The sequence below is a fragment of the Copadichromis virginalis genome, linkage group LG7 (assembly GCF_057382275.1).
Source record: "Copadichromis virginalis isolate Kocher_CV1m ecotype Utaka linkage group LG7, C_Virginalis_male_GT1.1, whole genome shotgun sequence".
NCBI lineage: Eukaryota > Metazoa > Chordata > Actinopteri > Cichliformes > Cichlidae > Copadichromis > Copadichromis virginalis.
Window position 1 is genome coordinate 10,066,134 of NC_140624.1, and position 16,425 is coordinate 10,082,558.

A 16,425-nucleotide genomic window follows, 5' to 3' on the forward strand; every position below is an offset into this window, starting at 1 on the left:
GCTGGCAGCTTCTTCCTCGGGAACTCCAGTGAAAGCCGGCGGGTGCTGCTGTTATCAGGCTGAAGGTTCGGCATGTGCGTGTGGATATAAATCCTCTTCGATTTGGCTGTAGAAGCCTTACAGACAATGGCACAATCAGACACAGACAGAGGAAGTGACTGGTCATTATTCATAAACACACGAGGTGCCCGTGTGCACGGAGCCACGTCTGTCTCACAATAATGTTTGCACACAAAAACACACATCCACTGGAGATGAAAGGTCACATCTGATCGAGTGTAAACGCCTTTCTTTGGTGTAGCAGACTCCCAGAGGCCCACTGAAAGAATAGAAAGTTTAAATAGCTTACATTGGTTTAACTATAGTGTAGCCAGGTATTCTTTTCTATAACTGGAACTAGGAGTCCCAAAAACTATTGTTTAACCCTTGGGTGGGGTTCCAGTGCGCACCAGTTGTCACAAAACTTGTTGTTCAATGTTTCGGAAAAAGAACACAAAAACAGATGCTGACAAAGACGAAGGGGTTTTTAACTTAAATATTCTTATTATTTAATCATACTGTTTTTTCCCGGTCTGTGACTAACAGACTCTATCATCTCTGCTTAAGTAAGTCACAAGACACTAATGAAGTATTAGAACAGTGTGTGGGTCCACTGTAAACCCCTGCCATGATGAACTGTTCTAGTGTGTCCGCTTTTAGCATGTGGTAAGACTGGAGGAGGTATTTTAAAACCACTAATAAAAAAAAGTTGAGGGTGTGGTAGGTTGCTTGCATTTAGAAACAACAGGATCTCCCCTTATAAAAACTAACTAATTAAAGAGAACTACTTTTAGTGCACAGCTATTGTACACCACAGCGTGAAGCTACTCTCTAATTCATTAGGGTTTTTTGTTCCTGTGTCCAAAGACAACAGCCCCAAAATGTCTCATAATCAGCGTTGCTCCTCCATCTCCCAGATTTACAGTAATGAAAACTTTAACAGTGGTTGCACTGTGAGTCAGTGATTGCTGGAATCCATCTGACTTGTGGGCTGACGAATCACCAAATCTGCACTTCCTGCAGTTAAAATAGTGGTGACACTCACTTACTAGCATTCGAATGACCTTCGTCTTTTCTAGAACACATCTCTGGAAAGAAGAAGTGCTAACTCTCTTTTATCATCTGATTATTGAACAAACCTTCACTGTGTTCAGTGGAGTTTAGCTGAATATGTAATGTTTTATTAACCCTTTAATGCCTAGTGTGTAATATGTGATGCAAAGTGTGTTTTGAGACTTCTAAATCATCAGCGAGATTTTTTTCTCTCCCGAAAACCTAAATAACCCAGATTCAGCAAATACGATAGAAATTAAAAGTCATATATAGAAATAAAAATGTGAATAATTTTTTAAACAAATTTGTCAGTTTTTGGTTTCAGCTTGAGTCAAAACATGATAAAGAGGCCCAATCTCACTCATTCTCTGCTCTCAAATGCATGGAAGAAATAAGGGAGGGTGAGTATGAAAGGAGAACAAAGTCAGGGTGTCAGCACCAAAGCTTAATGGACCTTGAGTCACACTGACTGTTGCTATGGCAGCTGAATGCTTGATAAGCTGGCACTTCTCAAAAAGTGGCCCCTGCTTCTGTTTTCTCTGTCCAGACAGAGGTATAGTTTGCATGTTGTTTGTTTGTTCCTCAGCAAAGGTGCTGAAAAAATACTGGATAGAATGCCATGGAAGCTGGCGAAGAAGAACCAGCTCGGTTTTTAAGCAATAGCGTTATAGCATCAGTCTTAGTAGAGAGCCCTTCTAGTTTTTGATGGGAATTACATCGGACAAATATATACCATTGTTTACCTGCCTGAAAAATTTACAGCAAAGAAAAATGGGAGGGAAGGGAAACCTATATGGAAGGTTTTCACTTCACTTAATTCTACATTCTTTTAAACAGTGTGTAAGGGAAGTCTCCTGATTTAAAACTTCAGGACATGTTTTCCTGATAAGTTTATGGCCTCAATTGTTACTTTTTAGTCTACAAAACCTATATATATTTATATGTATGTATATAAAATTAATGCTACATTGTGATTGAGAAGTTTCTGCTGAATGTATGTTCCAAAAAAGGTGGTAACAACCAAAATGCTCAACTCAGAACTTCTAAATATAAATCCATAAACACATGGGTAGTGTCAAATCGGTTACTTCATATATAAATACCAGTCCATTCATGCTGCACAACTTAACTTTAATTTACAGTGTAAGCCTGTGCTTTATATCAAAAAAGTACACGGTTTGCAACCAATCCGGAGTTTTCTCAGAATGACCTGGTGATGTGAGATACACAGACTCCTTTTTTTCATCACCATGGTTACTTAACACCAAGGAAACCACTAGATTTAGCACACTTGAATGAGACATAATTTCAGGCTTGGTGACTGGAATGCACTAATTATGACACACTCAAAACACGTTAGTGGCAAACAGGAAAGCATTTGGGTGACAGGAAGCATTCGTCAGGATGGTGAGTTCAGTGTTCAGTCCATTTCCTGTCTCTGAGAGTGTGCATCTGTTTGTGTATGAGTAAGGGTCTTAGTGGGCAATCAGTGTGCAAGGACGCTGTTAACACAAATAACATCTTTCGAGACAAAGGTGAACGGCAGAGATCAAGGCTTGAAACCAGTCTGGAAGTCAAAGGTGAGGTAAGAATTGTTTTTGCAGATAACCCACACAGTGAAATGACTGGGAGGAGGCAGAAATAAATTAAGGACAGGATGCAAAACATTCTAAGACTGAACATCTCCAGATAGTAATAATTATACAACATTGTTAGTGCTCTTTGCAAACACAATACATTTGATGACTGAATGGAACAATAGGCGATAGGAACTGTAAAAAAAGAAAGACAGAGAGCTTTCCGTATAAAGCAACATGTTCCCTGAATAAATTCTCTTCTTGGGGTGAAATAAACTGAATTTAAAAAGTGAAGGAGGAACGGTTTAGTTTGTGCGGTAGATAGATCAGGAAGAGCATTATCTCACCTTCCTGGGCTTAACTTTGTCCTGGTAATCATACTGAAAGATGCCTTTATAGCTCAGACCCAACCACCATGGGATCCCCTGCTTGTCCTGTAACACAACAAAAATAACTCAGGAACGGCTGTGCATCTGTGCAAGACTCAAAGGGGAAGAAAGGGAAAGTTAAAGAGAGGTAGAAAAAACTGCACAAATGGAACAGTAAAAATTTAAGTTCCATCATGTGTGCAAAAATCCCAACTGGGTGATTAGAGATCCAAAGTGAACAAAAAATGTGTGTGGTGTGCGGTGCATGTGTGAGAAAAAAAGAAACGGCAGAGCAGTAAAACTGTACCTTTACAGAATAGTAATGCACTCCATATGTGGGTAGAGACTCTACAATGCTCATATAACTGTGAGGAGCAGAAAGAGAGACATGTAAGGGTTACAGAGAAGACAGCTTTCAATATGCTGGACCAACATAACTAAAAGCATAAGCCCCCTTCACACAAAGCCCCTGTTCAAGGCAGAGTGTTTGTGTCTTTATTCCCCCTCACACGTCTAAGTGAAAGGTACTGTACAAAGACAGAACTGGGGGGAATTGTTATTGTGCTTTTAAGGCTTCAGCAGAGGTAGTCACAGAGCCGATTCAACATCTGCGTGAAGGGTAGAGCTGGCATGGCCATGCCACACTAAACCCCAGTGCAGTTGTGTGAAACACATAATGCTTTTACTGGAGTCACAAACTGGGGTGACACTACACCAGCCAAAATGTGGGGGATTTCTTAGAGGCGTTACCACCTTATCTCTGTGTGAATACATAAGACATTTACACACTTACTTAACGATTGCCTGCCCTCTACTCTGCCCGCTGAGCTTCTTGTAATGCTCTATGACCCGATCTTCACTGTAGGGGGGTGGGATAAAGAGAAAAGAGGAAAATATCAGCAAGACGATAAACAACATGTGAACTTATAAAACGTTTGGTGGGTTTTTCTGGGTAAAAGTGTCTCACCAGTAAGCCAGTGACGGATGCTCCTTTAGGGCCTGGGTGGGTAGAGCAGGCAGCTTTTTCAGGTCAGACCTAGTTGCATCGTTACTGTGAAAGAAAAAGAGCAGACTTGATCAGCGACACTTATTCTCAACAGTTTCACACAAACCTGGAAGATATCTATCAACTGTAGAAAGGGGACAACTTAAAAAAAGTTGTCAATTAAATATTAAAAAAAGGATTTTCTCCAAGTCTTAAAATGAACTTTAGAACATTTTGGAAGAAGGGACATTTGGTTAAGAGACAGGAGTAAATGTCCACGGTCTAAATGCTTCTGTGGTCTGTCTGAACAGCTGCGGAGAGTAGACACTGACAGCTGGAAGCAGAAGAAAGAAAAGAGCGACAGAAGCTGAGACACAAAGATAAAATAAAGAAAGATAAAAGGCGATACAAAAAAACAAAACAAAACAGGAATGGGACAGGAAAAGATTAAGACTGAGAAAGACTAAATGAGACCGGGAAGCATACAGACAGCTAAAGTAACTTGGCCCCAGATTCAGTTTTCAGACCTCCAGCGGCAGGAGGTCTTAATACCCAACTCTAATCCCCCAGCCTCTCTCCGGCCTCTGCCTAGGCCTCAGAAGATTGGGGAAAGCCCTGGGAACATGACAACCTATGAGCTAAAGCCCTGGCAGAGATCCATCCACCCTGCCCGTCTGTTCCTTAATGTGTGAACACAGCTGTGCGTCTGCATTGACTGATACTCACTATGTAGCTATTTATTAAGTATACCAGTTGGGTGGACAACTTTGGGATACATGATAACAATCTGAAGTGCAAGCTGTGCAGAAAAACATCCAAAAAAATAGTGTTTTGTTCAAATCTTTTTCTTTAAACTGTTAAATGCAGAGAGAAATGAAGCGCTGTTTTACTAAGATTCAATTAAGATTACTGAAACGTAGTCAGATTAACATAAGCCGCACTGAAAATCAGTCAATTTATTGAATTCTTTGGGAACAATATGATATGCATTTAACAAAGGAAATCAGGTGTTTGGCTTGAAAACTGTATTTTAGGAGGAGACGTAAAACTAAAGTTATGATGAGAAATGCAAAGGGCAGGAACTATGAGCTTTTAGAAAAAAAAGATTTATGTGTATGTGTGGGAAGAAAAAGGGTAGGAATGTGAAGTAATGTCTCCAGAGTGTGTCACATTCCATCCCTATTGTGTTTATTTACTCCTTTCACTGGTTGAAATGAGGTCAAAGGTGATTGCTGTAGTAGTATGTTTTTCATGCTACAATAAAGGGATGAGGAATCACATACATTTAAGCCAACATCACACAGATGAATATCAGAAGGGCCACATGAGGTCCCCAGCTCACATAAAACTTGCACATAAATTAGTATTTTTTCCCCTAATAAGTCAAAAATGAAAATATAACCCAGCAGAAAAGAGAAAATCCGAACGGCTCAAAACTGGTAGGAGAAAAATAAGAAAGTGAGGTAAATCAAATTAAAGGCACAGATATAGGTGATCAAGAGGGGAGCAAAGGACCACATCCAGACCATAAACCACATCCAGTCCTTGAAAATGTCAAGATACTTTGTTAGCCGTTAGCATATTTAGTTTTTAGTGGCTTTGTTGCTTTTAACAACCTCAAAAAGGACATAATAGCTATGATGACTATGAGTATACATACCTAGTGAAATCACCTTTAGCCTCCTGTGAAAGAGAAAAAAGGGGAAAAGGAGGTCAAAGATGATAGGACAATTTATACAGGTGGATATGTGAGCACTAAACAGTGGCCATAAAATGTGCTTTTAAGTTTTTTTATGCTGGAATCAAGGAGAAACATTAAACGACCATCTGGAACGAAACTTCTGAAGAGTTACGGAGCAGATACCTGACACTGTGTGTCTGCACCTGCACACGGAGGCCGAAAACACGCACCCACATTACTCAGCCTAGTTTATGTGTAACATGACCTTGCGAACCACGGTTAATTGACTTACCTACTCCGAGAAAGGGACAGGAAAGGGAAAGGGCTGGAGTCGAGGAGGATTTGTGAAGCGTAAGTGCTTCTCTGTGACAACAGCTATTCCTGTCCACCATTTATCTGGTAGACCAAAATTTGTGTTACCAAAGTCAACTGAGGTTTTTAGGATTTGAAACCTCCCAGCGTTACTGCAGATTAACGTCAAATTGATAGCTACATTAGATAATGAGAGTTTAATCGCTCACAATTATTACTGCAGTAGATAATGTGAGTTTAATCATCGTCAATTAGGATCAAAGGCTTGTGGAGATAGTTTGGAGGAAAACTTCAAACGGTTTCAGAAAAGAACAGCCCCTGGAATAACTTGTGGTACACACACACACACACACACACACACACACACACACACACACACAAGCTTACTTGGAGAATGTAGGAAGCCAATTCGAAGACAACCTCACTGTCTACTTCAATTAGCTCCTGCAAAAAGGGGAGAAAAGGAGTGAGCAAAGGCCATTGGAGACATTCACAAATAAATAAAACACACTTTGATCCCTGTGGGGGTAAAAAGTGGACATTCCTGAAATGATCACTCATTTCATCAGTCGAGATAAGATGATATTTCCTTTCACTTAGATGCCAATAACCCTTCTTTTTTTCATGATGTCTTCATGCAGAAAGAGATCAAAGATTAGAGACAAAGTGGAGGGGTTTGGGAGAGGGGGTTGAGGGGTTGAGGGTGAGCATGGATGCTCTGGTTTTTGATTACTGAGAACATTTACCAGTGTGTGTTTTAAATGCATTACTAGGGACGCACTGATCTACAGGTATCTGCCAATATCAAACCCTGTTGACTGATATTGTCCTAAGATGGCATTTACCAATGTCAGTGGTCATGGGTATTAGCATTACATATTGCTATACCAACTCAGAATTTAACCATGGATGCATGCATGTTTACTACTGTTATATAACACGTAGATGAAGAGATAAGCAACAAGCAGGGAGAACAGACAGAGACAGACATGCAACACTGGTACAAACATTTGTGATTTAGTGACATGTGGTGCGTTCCTGTGAAAAATTTGCCAAATACTTACTTTGGGAGTAAACATATATATGACATGATATGTGTACATTAACAGAGAGGATTAGTGGGCAGTGAGTAGTGGGTCACCTATCCCAGGAATGTGCCCTTTACAATTCACCTCTTAATTTGATGGAGGATCAAACAGCCAGGATGAAACACTAGACAGAACAAACCTAACGTGGGTGTACCACCCAGTGAGGCTGCAAATCAGCACACACTGTGTGTGTTTGTACTGTTTTTTCACAGCACAGCAGAAACTACAAGAATAGTGACTGCAGGAAGCACATTTATATCTGCTACGCTGTGCTGTTTCTCTTTCTTTTTTGCTTTCCTACACTGGTATTTAGCTAATATGAGTTGTAATAAATGAGCAGATAAAAATTGGTATCTTGATGAAGACGCTTTAACATGTTTACTAGCTGGACTGAGCATGAATCCTTCCCTTTGTGGGACTTTGCCAGCCTTTTTAACCATCCTGAAATATTGCAACTGCCGATATTTGAATGTCTTGCTACATACAAGACGTTTTAGCACAAAGAAAATGAGTCTTTAGACACTCTCACAGTTTTCTACAAGGCTTTATTAGAACATTTCAGCTCAGTTATTTACAGTTTCAGGCTGCACACGCCCTCTTCTGGAAAAATTACATAACTGTTAGATACTGGTGTCTATAAATGTGCTGTATGCTGACCAAACTATAACTAGATGCCCCTGCTTGAATTTTAACCAGTTAAGTGAAGTGGATAGCCTCTCCTTACTCTAAAAAAATGTACCATATTAACTGAGTGGTAAAATAATTCCAAAATCTTTCCTCCTTTAAATTGTCTCTTTAGGCAACTTTCTGGAAGTATGTATTCCAGTGCATAATTTAAATTGCTATTTAAACAGCCAAAGTAATTGTGGCGTAGCGCTGACAGATGGCAATGAAAATCATTTGCTAGTTGCTGAAATGTGGAGCAGCGCATGACATGACGGGTAACAGATGATGCACATGGTTCACATTTTCTGCTTCAGCAAATCAGCACGCAGGACCGAGGTCCAAGCTTTCCTCTTGTGGCATCTCTTCATTTAGAAAGAAAAATGGGCTAAGGAAGTGGCACGCAACATGAAGCCCAGCACTCTATGCAATTTCACCATAAAATGTAACCACTGAAAGCCAAAAATGATTTAAGGCCAGAAGAAAAAGCTTGGCTTTAAATGCAATTTCACAGAGGATTCATATCATTCATATAGCATGTAAAGATAAACCAAAGGAGAAGGAGATGAAACCAGCAGTACTTGAAATGCATAAAAAAAACTAGCTATTTACCTTGTATATGATGGACTTTGCATTAAGAAAGAACAGTTCAATGGTGGCGTTATCCTTCAGGTAGGATATACTCTCTATGTAGAACCTGAAAACACAGAAGAAAATATAAACACTCCTGCAGCTTCAAAGTAAGCAAGGGTGTTCATTGACCTTCAGGAAACAGAAAGAAGATACATGAAGGAGTGTTTTTTGTGTTTGCTTCAAAAACAGAAGCTAGCATGCAGGAAAGCTATGAAAACGAAACTGTGCAGATGTGACTGAAAGGTTGCAGTGGTGAAAGTGACCAGATGGGGGCGCACCATACCAAAGGCTGATCACTTATGCCAAAATCCTTTCCCTTCCCCTTACACCACATCGCCACAGTGGCTGGCAGTGATTCATTATCAGTTTGTGAGTGTGTGCACATTCCTCAATGTGAATATGCACGCACACACACGCAGATTGAATGTGCACATGATGCACTTCGCTGTGCATCATCAGCAGTGTGCAGTGATCACACGCGCTCGCACACAAACACAGAGTACTACCACACACAGAGATGCTGTCACTTTCTGGCGAGAGAAACACAGTAACCCACTTCTGGCAGAGCGGTGAGCAGGGAACTAACACAATAATGCAGTTTAAATTTAGCTCATGAATGCTTGCAAAGCCAGAGGGAAGCTGGAATGGTGCACCAGGAAGCTACTCGTTGTTATCTCCTCTCTGGTGAAAACACACATCAAAAAGATTCCATATAGCTCAGCTGCTCTAAAGTGTCACCTGACATCTTCTTCAGAGATGGTAAATCGTTTGCTGTTAATCGTGTCTTTAAACCTAAGCTAAGTTTTACAAACCAAACCACTTCATTCACCCACTGGTACATCACTGGTGGTAAAGCTTGTCATACACAGATGTGAATGAGCTGGGAGTCAAACTGGGAATTGGTGCGATTAGCGGATAAATAGCTTAAATCCCCCATCTGGTGTGCATAAAAGAGTTCAGTTTACTTGATATAGCTCTGTGAACAATGCGATCAGCAAACATGTCCTTATGAATATAAATTGGAAATGCGCGTGTTGATTTCAGTGCTTATGGGTCTATATAGGCATCGAGTGAGAGGGATTGCAGGCAGATCAATAATCGGGGGTGTGGGGGGGCTTAATTCGCGTTACCCATTGAGCTGCAAGAGAGAATGAGAGGTGCTTGTCAATATTCAGTGTGAACATTTAATTAAAGCAGCACGGTTGATGAGACATGCCCACACTGCCAGCACAGCAGCAAGTAGAGCAGGGCGATATGGCCAAAAATATTTATCACGATATATATTTGAAAATTTGCGATAACGATATAACCGACGATATAATTGATGCGAGACAAAATACAACTCCACAACATTACTAGCGCAAAAAGACAACCTTCCATTTATATTCACTTAAACAAGAAGCTGGTTTTTATGTACATTAAAGCTTTATAAAAATGTAACAGTACAAATGCAAATTCCTTGCTGAAAGTTTAACCAAAAGGCATTTCCACTAGAAATGGGATGTCCTGAGCATAACCATGTATAATATCCACTGAAGTTAAAAAGAGGTGCTTTGCAACATTAAACTGCAGTGTGCAGTACGCATTTTTCGGACCATAAGGTGCACGGGATTATAAGGCACATTAAGCGAAACAAAGCAGTCAGATAAATCAAACTTTATTAAACTCATTCTTCTTGCTTCCTCCATTTCTGTACCATTGATTCCTTAATGTTGAATTCTCTGGCAGCTGCTCTATTCCCATGTTGTTGCAGTATATTAATGACTAACCTCGTATTGTGGATGGATTATCTCAGTTGTTCTCCTGACTGAAGTTTGGTCCGTTTACAGCATCCTGCCATGCGATTGCATTTGTCTCTAACCATGAAGAACCTTCACGTTAACTTTTATAAGTGGAAAAGTGTTAGTGTTCGTCCTCCAGCTTCACTGTTTATGTTATGCTAACATAGCTGTGTCGCTAGCGATCACGTAGCACATCATTATATACCAGCTAGCCCAACTTCAGTAACCCTACAAACGTCACTGCTGTTTAGTTTCCTGTCTTCATTTATGTTGCAAGTGATAGCAGAGGTGTACGTTTGATTTTTTTCAGAAATCTCTCAGTCAGAACATGCAATATCATGCTTAGGTAACTAGCGAAACTAGCGAGCTAACTTCCGCTAGCTTCCTGCTAACTTCTAACTCCGTTAAATGTAATAACTTTTGTTTTCATGGATGCCTGGAAGTTAAACTTCATAGTTACACCTGGTAAAGCAGCAATGCTGATCGTTTTATTAAAGATGAAAGAATTTAGACAGTTTTTAACTCTAAGTGATGCTGCAGTGTTGTTTGACCTGAAGCATACGGAGTTTAGGACCCAGATTACTCCCAGATTTAAGAGCATCTTAGTCCGACAAATACGACAATAACAACGGCCGCTTGCATGTTCTGCAAAAAAATGTGCTTTGTTGTGTATCTGACGGACAAACACCAAACCAGTTCCACATCACGGAAGTTGCACCATTTTTACAAACCAATTCTGGATCATCTGTTTCACTCAACAATCGGCCATGTGCGTATGAAAACAAAGGCACTGCGCATGCGCGTTTTACTCCCATTCTATCGCGATATTTCATTTTCCTATCGTTGCCTAACATTATACCGGTATTACCGTGAACGGTATAATATGGCCCAGCCCTAGCAGCAAGCATGCAAAAAAAGCACCCACTGAATCAGCAGGAGGTGGGCATCTGCCTAGCACTTATTGGGAACGCACGCATCACACAAATACCTCATGAGAATGCAGAAACGTGACATACAGAGAGAAACACGCACCCACACATAAACACACATCATACTTCATATTAGACAAACACACCCCCGCGCATAAACAAACCTTATATTGTGCTTATTAAAAACAATATGCTCAGATTGATAACAGATTCAGGCCTGGCATTTGGGCTGATTGTTGTTCCACTGCAGTCCACAGTCTGGATCTGAATGTGTGCACGTGTAAGGATGTGTTGAGAGCGGGTGTATTCAGTACTGTGACATTTAGAGAGATTAAGGTTAGAGATTAGACGGAACTGTGATGATGAAGAAGGGGGATGAAGCCTCAATGAGGTGTCAGAGTTCACAGTGTCATCGCACTACCATCACATCCTCAAACACCCATTAGTCTGTGTAAATACACACACAGTGACCCTGCACCCCACACAGCTAACCACCAACACTACCACTACAGCTTGTATATGCAGGCTCCTGGGAACAACAGGACCGTTAGTTAACGCAGGTATAAACACAATTAAGATATTCTGACTGTATTGCTGTGGCATTGTGCAATGACGCCACTAAGCAGGATACAGCCAGCGCGCTAAGAATATGCTTTTTCTAAACAGCTCATTTATATCGTGTCTCATGACTTGAGCCACGATATAAATGCCACCATGAAAATGGCTCACTGACATTTTGTCCATGCGCATCACTTCGCTTTACACTATTAAACGTTTTATAGCAATGTTGTGCTGGAGAATTATACGGTCCTAGCATTTATATCGATGTAACTCTGACGCAGCTCGTGCACAAACCTGAGCGGTGTAAAGAAAAAAACAGGACAATTCAAAATAAAGCCTTCGTATTTTTCCAATTTTATTTCAGAGGAACCTGTATGTGCATAGGAATGTGTGTTTTTTCATGTCACGTGGATTGCTTTTTTTTTTTTTTTTTACAAGCCTATAAAATATATAACACCACTAAATGCAATCATAAACAGCTATATGCTGAATTTTGGTCATGCCTGTGTCTGTATTGCAATTCTTCTGTCCTACAGGAGGGTCGGTGGAAAGAAAACGAGTGAACTGTGGTGCAGTTTTATAATCCTGTCACAGTTGGTCAAAAGAAGCATTTTGTTTTTAACCAAAGAGATGACTACAGTTAAGCAACAGCAAGAAAGTCATGGTGGGCTTATACAAAACAAGGATAATGACTGTGCTGTTCAGTGTTCCACTGAAAAAGGACCTTTTATAAATGAGTTTGCGAGTGTTTTTTGTCAAACAGCTTCAACATAAAGATGCACAGTGCTGATTTCTCCACCTCCCCAAACCCTACCCTTATAGGAAAAAGGTTTCTGGTATTTTGTTTGTTTGTTTGTTTCGAGTACAGTCGCCATGAATCCGATGCTATCTGCATGCAGTGCATTCTGATGAAGTATGAGATCAGAACAATTTCACAGGGGCTTTTCATAACTAATCGTATTAATCTCTTCCTATTATGGCATGAATGTGTGAGTATACTCAAGAACGTACAGACTTCTTTCTTTCGTTCCCACATACATCTGCAATCAGACAATGATTGGTGTGAGGGGACTAACTTGCAGAAGAAAGACTCACCTGACACAGAAGTAGAGGACAATGGGACCAGACTTCTTGGGGAATTCATGTTCTAATACCCTGCGGTCCAGCTGCAGCCAACTAAAATGGCCCCTGATGGGGAAGAACAACCATACAATCAACACTATAATTCAGAGATGTCTTAATATCAAACTAGGGTACACAAAGGTTCATCTCATGAAACAGAACACTTTCTACTTAAGCCATCCCATTTATCTTTTTTGTCACACTTTGCTTGCCTCTGTCCCCCTCTTCTCTTCCCTCCCCTCTCGTTTCTCTCTCTTTGTTTCCAACAGAGAGAAAAACCGCACAGACAGCTTGTCACCCTGGTTACCCTGCATGGTCTCCTGAGCAACTGAGCAACATCTCTCTCAAACTCTCCCTTCTTCTGTTTCTTGTCTCTCAATCTCTTGGCCTCCTGTCCCCAACACGCAGCCTCTTTGACCAGTGAGCGGTCAGAGCTCAGGCGTCTCCTCTCCCCAGGCAAAAGCAACAAATCTACACATCACAGAATTAAGACTCTATAGTGGACAATGCTTCGCTGGACAGACACTGGCAGTAGTCGCTACCATGTAAATACCAAAGAGCAGAGGCCAGTCTTGCTTGACATCAGTGGATGCATGAGATAAAACAAAAACAGAAAGGCAAAACGGCCATGGCGATGTTTGCCTGCATGTAAATCGCTGGCATCACTATCATGCCGTGGCGTTTCTGCCTTTCTAGGTCAGAAAACCCAACAAAGCTAATTTGAATGTCATGTTTGCATTTCAAGCACAGCTCTCATGGCAAGCCTACTGGCAAACACAGACTTGTGATCTTTGCTAGTCCAGAGAACGATAACCACCCACATCACTTCACTTCACGGTTAAATGTGATCTTCACAGATCTTCATTCTTTGCTTTACCGACAATGATAAAGACAGTTGCTGACAAAATAAATCTGTTTTTTTTTATTTTTTAAATCACTGAACAACAAGAAAAAGACAAATTAGACATGTAAGCTAAACTAGATTTTTCTTTTCAATTTCATAGTTAATTAAGCCTTAACAGGAAAAGTGCTCTGGGAATTCCTCAAGAGAAAACCAATCCAAAACCAAATGCCACATTATTAAAGTGGTGCTTTTGTACACTGTGCTACAACTTAAGTTAATCTATGAGTATATATTTTACATTTAGTCCACCATTATCAGTTTTGTTCACTAGTGCTACAAAGTCCAATTAGTGGGCACACAGAGTAAAATATAAACGGTTGTTGTGGAACGGTAGCCATGTGGAAAAAGATTTTAAATTATACCTCAAAACTGAACGCAATCAAATGTAATTAGAAACCATACCTGCTACTACTCATTATCCTTGACACTAACTCTATAGCATTTATTTAAGGCTTTCTATCTTTGTCATTGGCATCTACAAACACACTGTCCACGACATCAGTGTCCATGACACTGGCTTCAGCCAACCATGAAATCAGAAGCCATGTTCACGTGCACTCCCCTCTGATATCCTTGTTGCTTTGCCTATGTGCACAACAAACAGCACCTGAACTTTGATACTAAATTTGCCTATGATTACACTACTGCTGACCCACATGTTGCTTTAATAACTTTACTGCTACCAACTGTGTATCAGATCTGATGCTGGTGTCATTTACAGTGATCTCATGTTACAGCACTGAAAAAATCCAAACAATTAAGTTAAATTAAAGACTGAGTGACATAATATTTTATTTTAACTTACGTTTCATCTGTGTATGCAATTCCAAAGTACTCCTTCTCCTTTAGGTTGAAGTGAGAGGCCACAAGGTCCAGCAGGTCTTTAGCCATCAGCTTGGGCTGCAGGAAGGAAGATATACGAGTTTGGATTAGGCTAAGGTTGTTTTAATCAGCTGTCATGTGTGTGTGTGAAGTGGTTTGCCACACTGTAGTTTAATTGGAAAAGTAGATGTAGTAAAACTTTATGCTAATGTATTATATCGGCTGTTGAGTTACCGCAATGACTAAGCATTTTGACAAACACCAGGGAGGAGAGGGAAAGGGCCAAAGTGGAGGAGATAAATGAGAGTGAGAGAGCAAGAGAAAGATGGATGGAGTGCGTGGATGTTGCTGACAGTGCAGGTACCCTTCCCCTCCCCTCTCCTTCCTGACCCACACCTCCACTGCAGAGTCACGGCTATGGGCTGAACCACTGTATTGCAGAGAGATGCTAGCACAGGAGCTATATAGCATGCAGATCACCTTAAAGCAAAGCAAGAGTCCAGGGAATGCTGCCATATGCTGCTGGTTTGTCACATCCTGAATAAAAGTGCACCAGTAACTGAGGTTAACCATGGGTGTGCCTCGCTGCCTACATTTACGCGCACAAACACACATGCATACACACTCATCTGCATGCAGCCACAAGACCGTGTTATACAGGCCACTCCCAGCATACAGAAGGAGCACATGAGTTTGTACTGTCTAGGAGAGGAGGGCATGAGGAATACATATTGTCTGAAACCATTTTTCTACACGTGCCCACACACACAACAGCGACATTGTAGTGCCATAGTATCCACACTCTTAAGAGCCTCTTCCTAATGTCCTATAGTATCTACTCACTGCATAGCTACAACTTCAGTGTCATAAGCTACTGAGAGCTATTTAAAGGGAAGGAGGTGATGTCATGCAGACACACACACACACACTACCACATCTTCACTGACCTAGATCCCATATAATCACGATGCCTACAGTGATCCTGCTACACATAAAGGCTCAGGAGAGATCAGAATTGAAAGAGAGAGCTGAAGGTGAAGTTACCGCATAAGTTGATTCAACCCTATATTCACAGATGTAAACATTTCTATTTAAATGTCTCGTTAAGAGTAGGGCTGCCACGATTTGTCGACTAGTCACGATTACGTCGACTATCAAAATCGTCGACGACTGATTTAATAGTCGACGTGTCGTTTGAAGCTTTGTAAGATCGCAAAAGACGCAGGAATAATAGCAGGATTTAAGAGTGTAATAACGGACTGAAACAGAAGATGGCAGCACAGCATGTACAAGGATGCCAGCTGCCGTTAAACCCCGAAGAAGAAGAAGCAGCTGTGTCCCAGAATTCATAGCGCGGCCCAGCTTAGTTTCCAACAATGGCGGTAGCTAGTTAGTTTTAATATTACTCTTATTATTCTTTCTGGGTCACAAAATAAACGTTTAACATATTTTCAGGCGAGAATGTAGCTGTGTAAACCTCAAATATCGGCTCAGGTTATCAGGACACCACATATTTTCAAAAGCGCTCCGACGTTTTCGGAGACGTTTGTTACCCACTAGCTCGATAGCTAGCCGGGGGCTAGGTCACTAGCGCCGTGAGAACACCGGACTCCCGGCAAACTGTTTTCAAACCCACCGCTGTCTTTCGCGACTCAGGTTAAATATATATGAGTCACTTAGATAAATTAAAAATGTTGTTGTTTGGCTTTTTTTTTTTTTTTTTTGTATTTTATTTGTTCCTGAGTAAATCGGTTTGGCTGAGATTAAAGTTATAGTTTTTACACAGCTGAATAAACGTCAAGCAGACAGCTGATTATCAGAAGTGTGAGATGCTGGAGAATATACTCCGGTGTCCTGTTATATTTTAGATAGCAAGGAGTTTATTAAACTTTACCGAAACAATCTGC

At 40.7% G+C, this 16,425-nt stretch overlaps 1 protein-coding gene across 9 annotated transcripts in view; it reads right to left on the reverse strand.

Moving 5' to 3' along the window:
• Positions 1–16,425, reverse strand: part of frmd4a (FERM domain containing 4A) — a 99,240-nt gene that overhangs the window by 14,728 nt on the left and 68,087 nt on the right. For all 9 annotated transcript variants that reach the window (XM_085461628.1, XM_085461629.1, XM_085461626.1 and 6 more), the window contains exons 3-11: positions 14,502–14,596; positions 12,766–12,858; positions 8,379–8,463; positions 6,403–6,459; positions 5,683–5,705; positions 4,005–4,088; positions 3,831–3,896; positions 3,345–3,402; positions 3,017–3,103 (exon numbers count right to left, since the gene is read on the reverse strand). In XM_085461628.1, the coding sequence (XP_085317754.1) occupies positions 3,017–3,103; positions 3,345–3,402; positions 3,831–3,896; positions 4,005–4,088; positions 5,683–5,705; positions 6,403–6,459; positions 8,379–8,463; positions 12,766–12,858; positions 14,502–14,596 (648 nt within the window). The remainder of the gene's footprint in view (positions 1–3,016; positions 3,104–3,344; positions 3,403–3,830; positions 3,897–4,004; positions 4,089–5,682; positions 5,706–6,402; positions 6,460–8,378; positions 8,464–12,765; positions 12,859–14,501; positions 14,597–16,425) is intronic.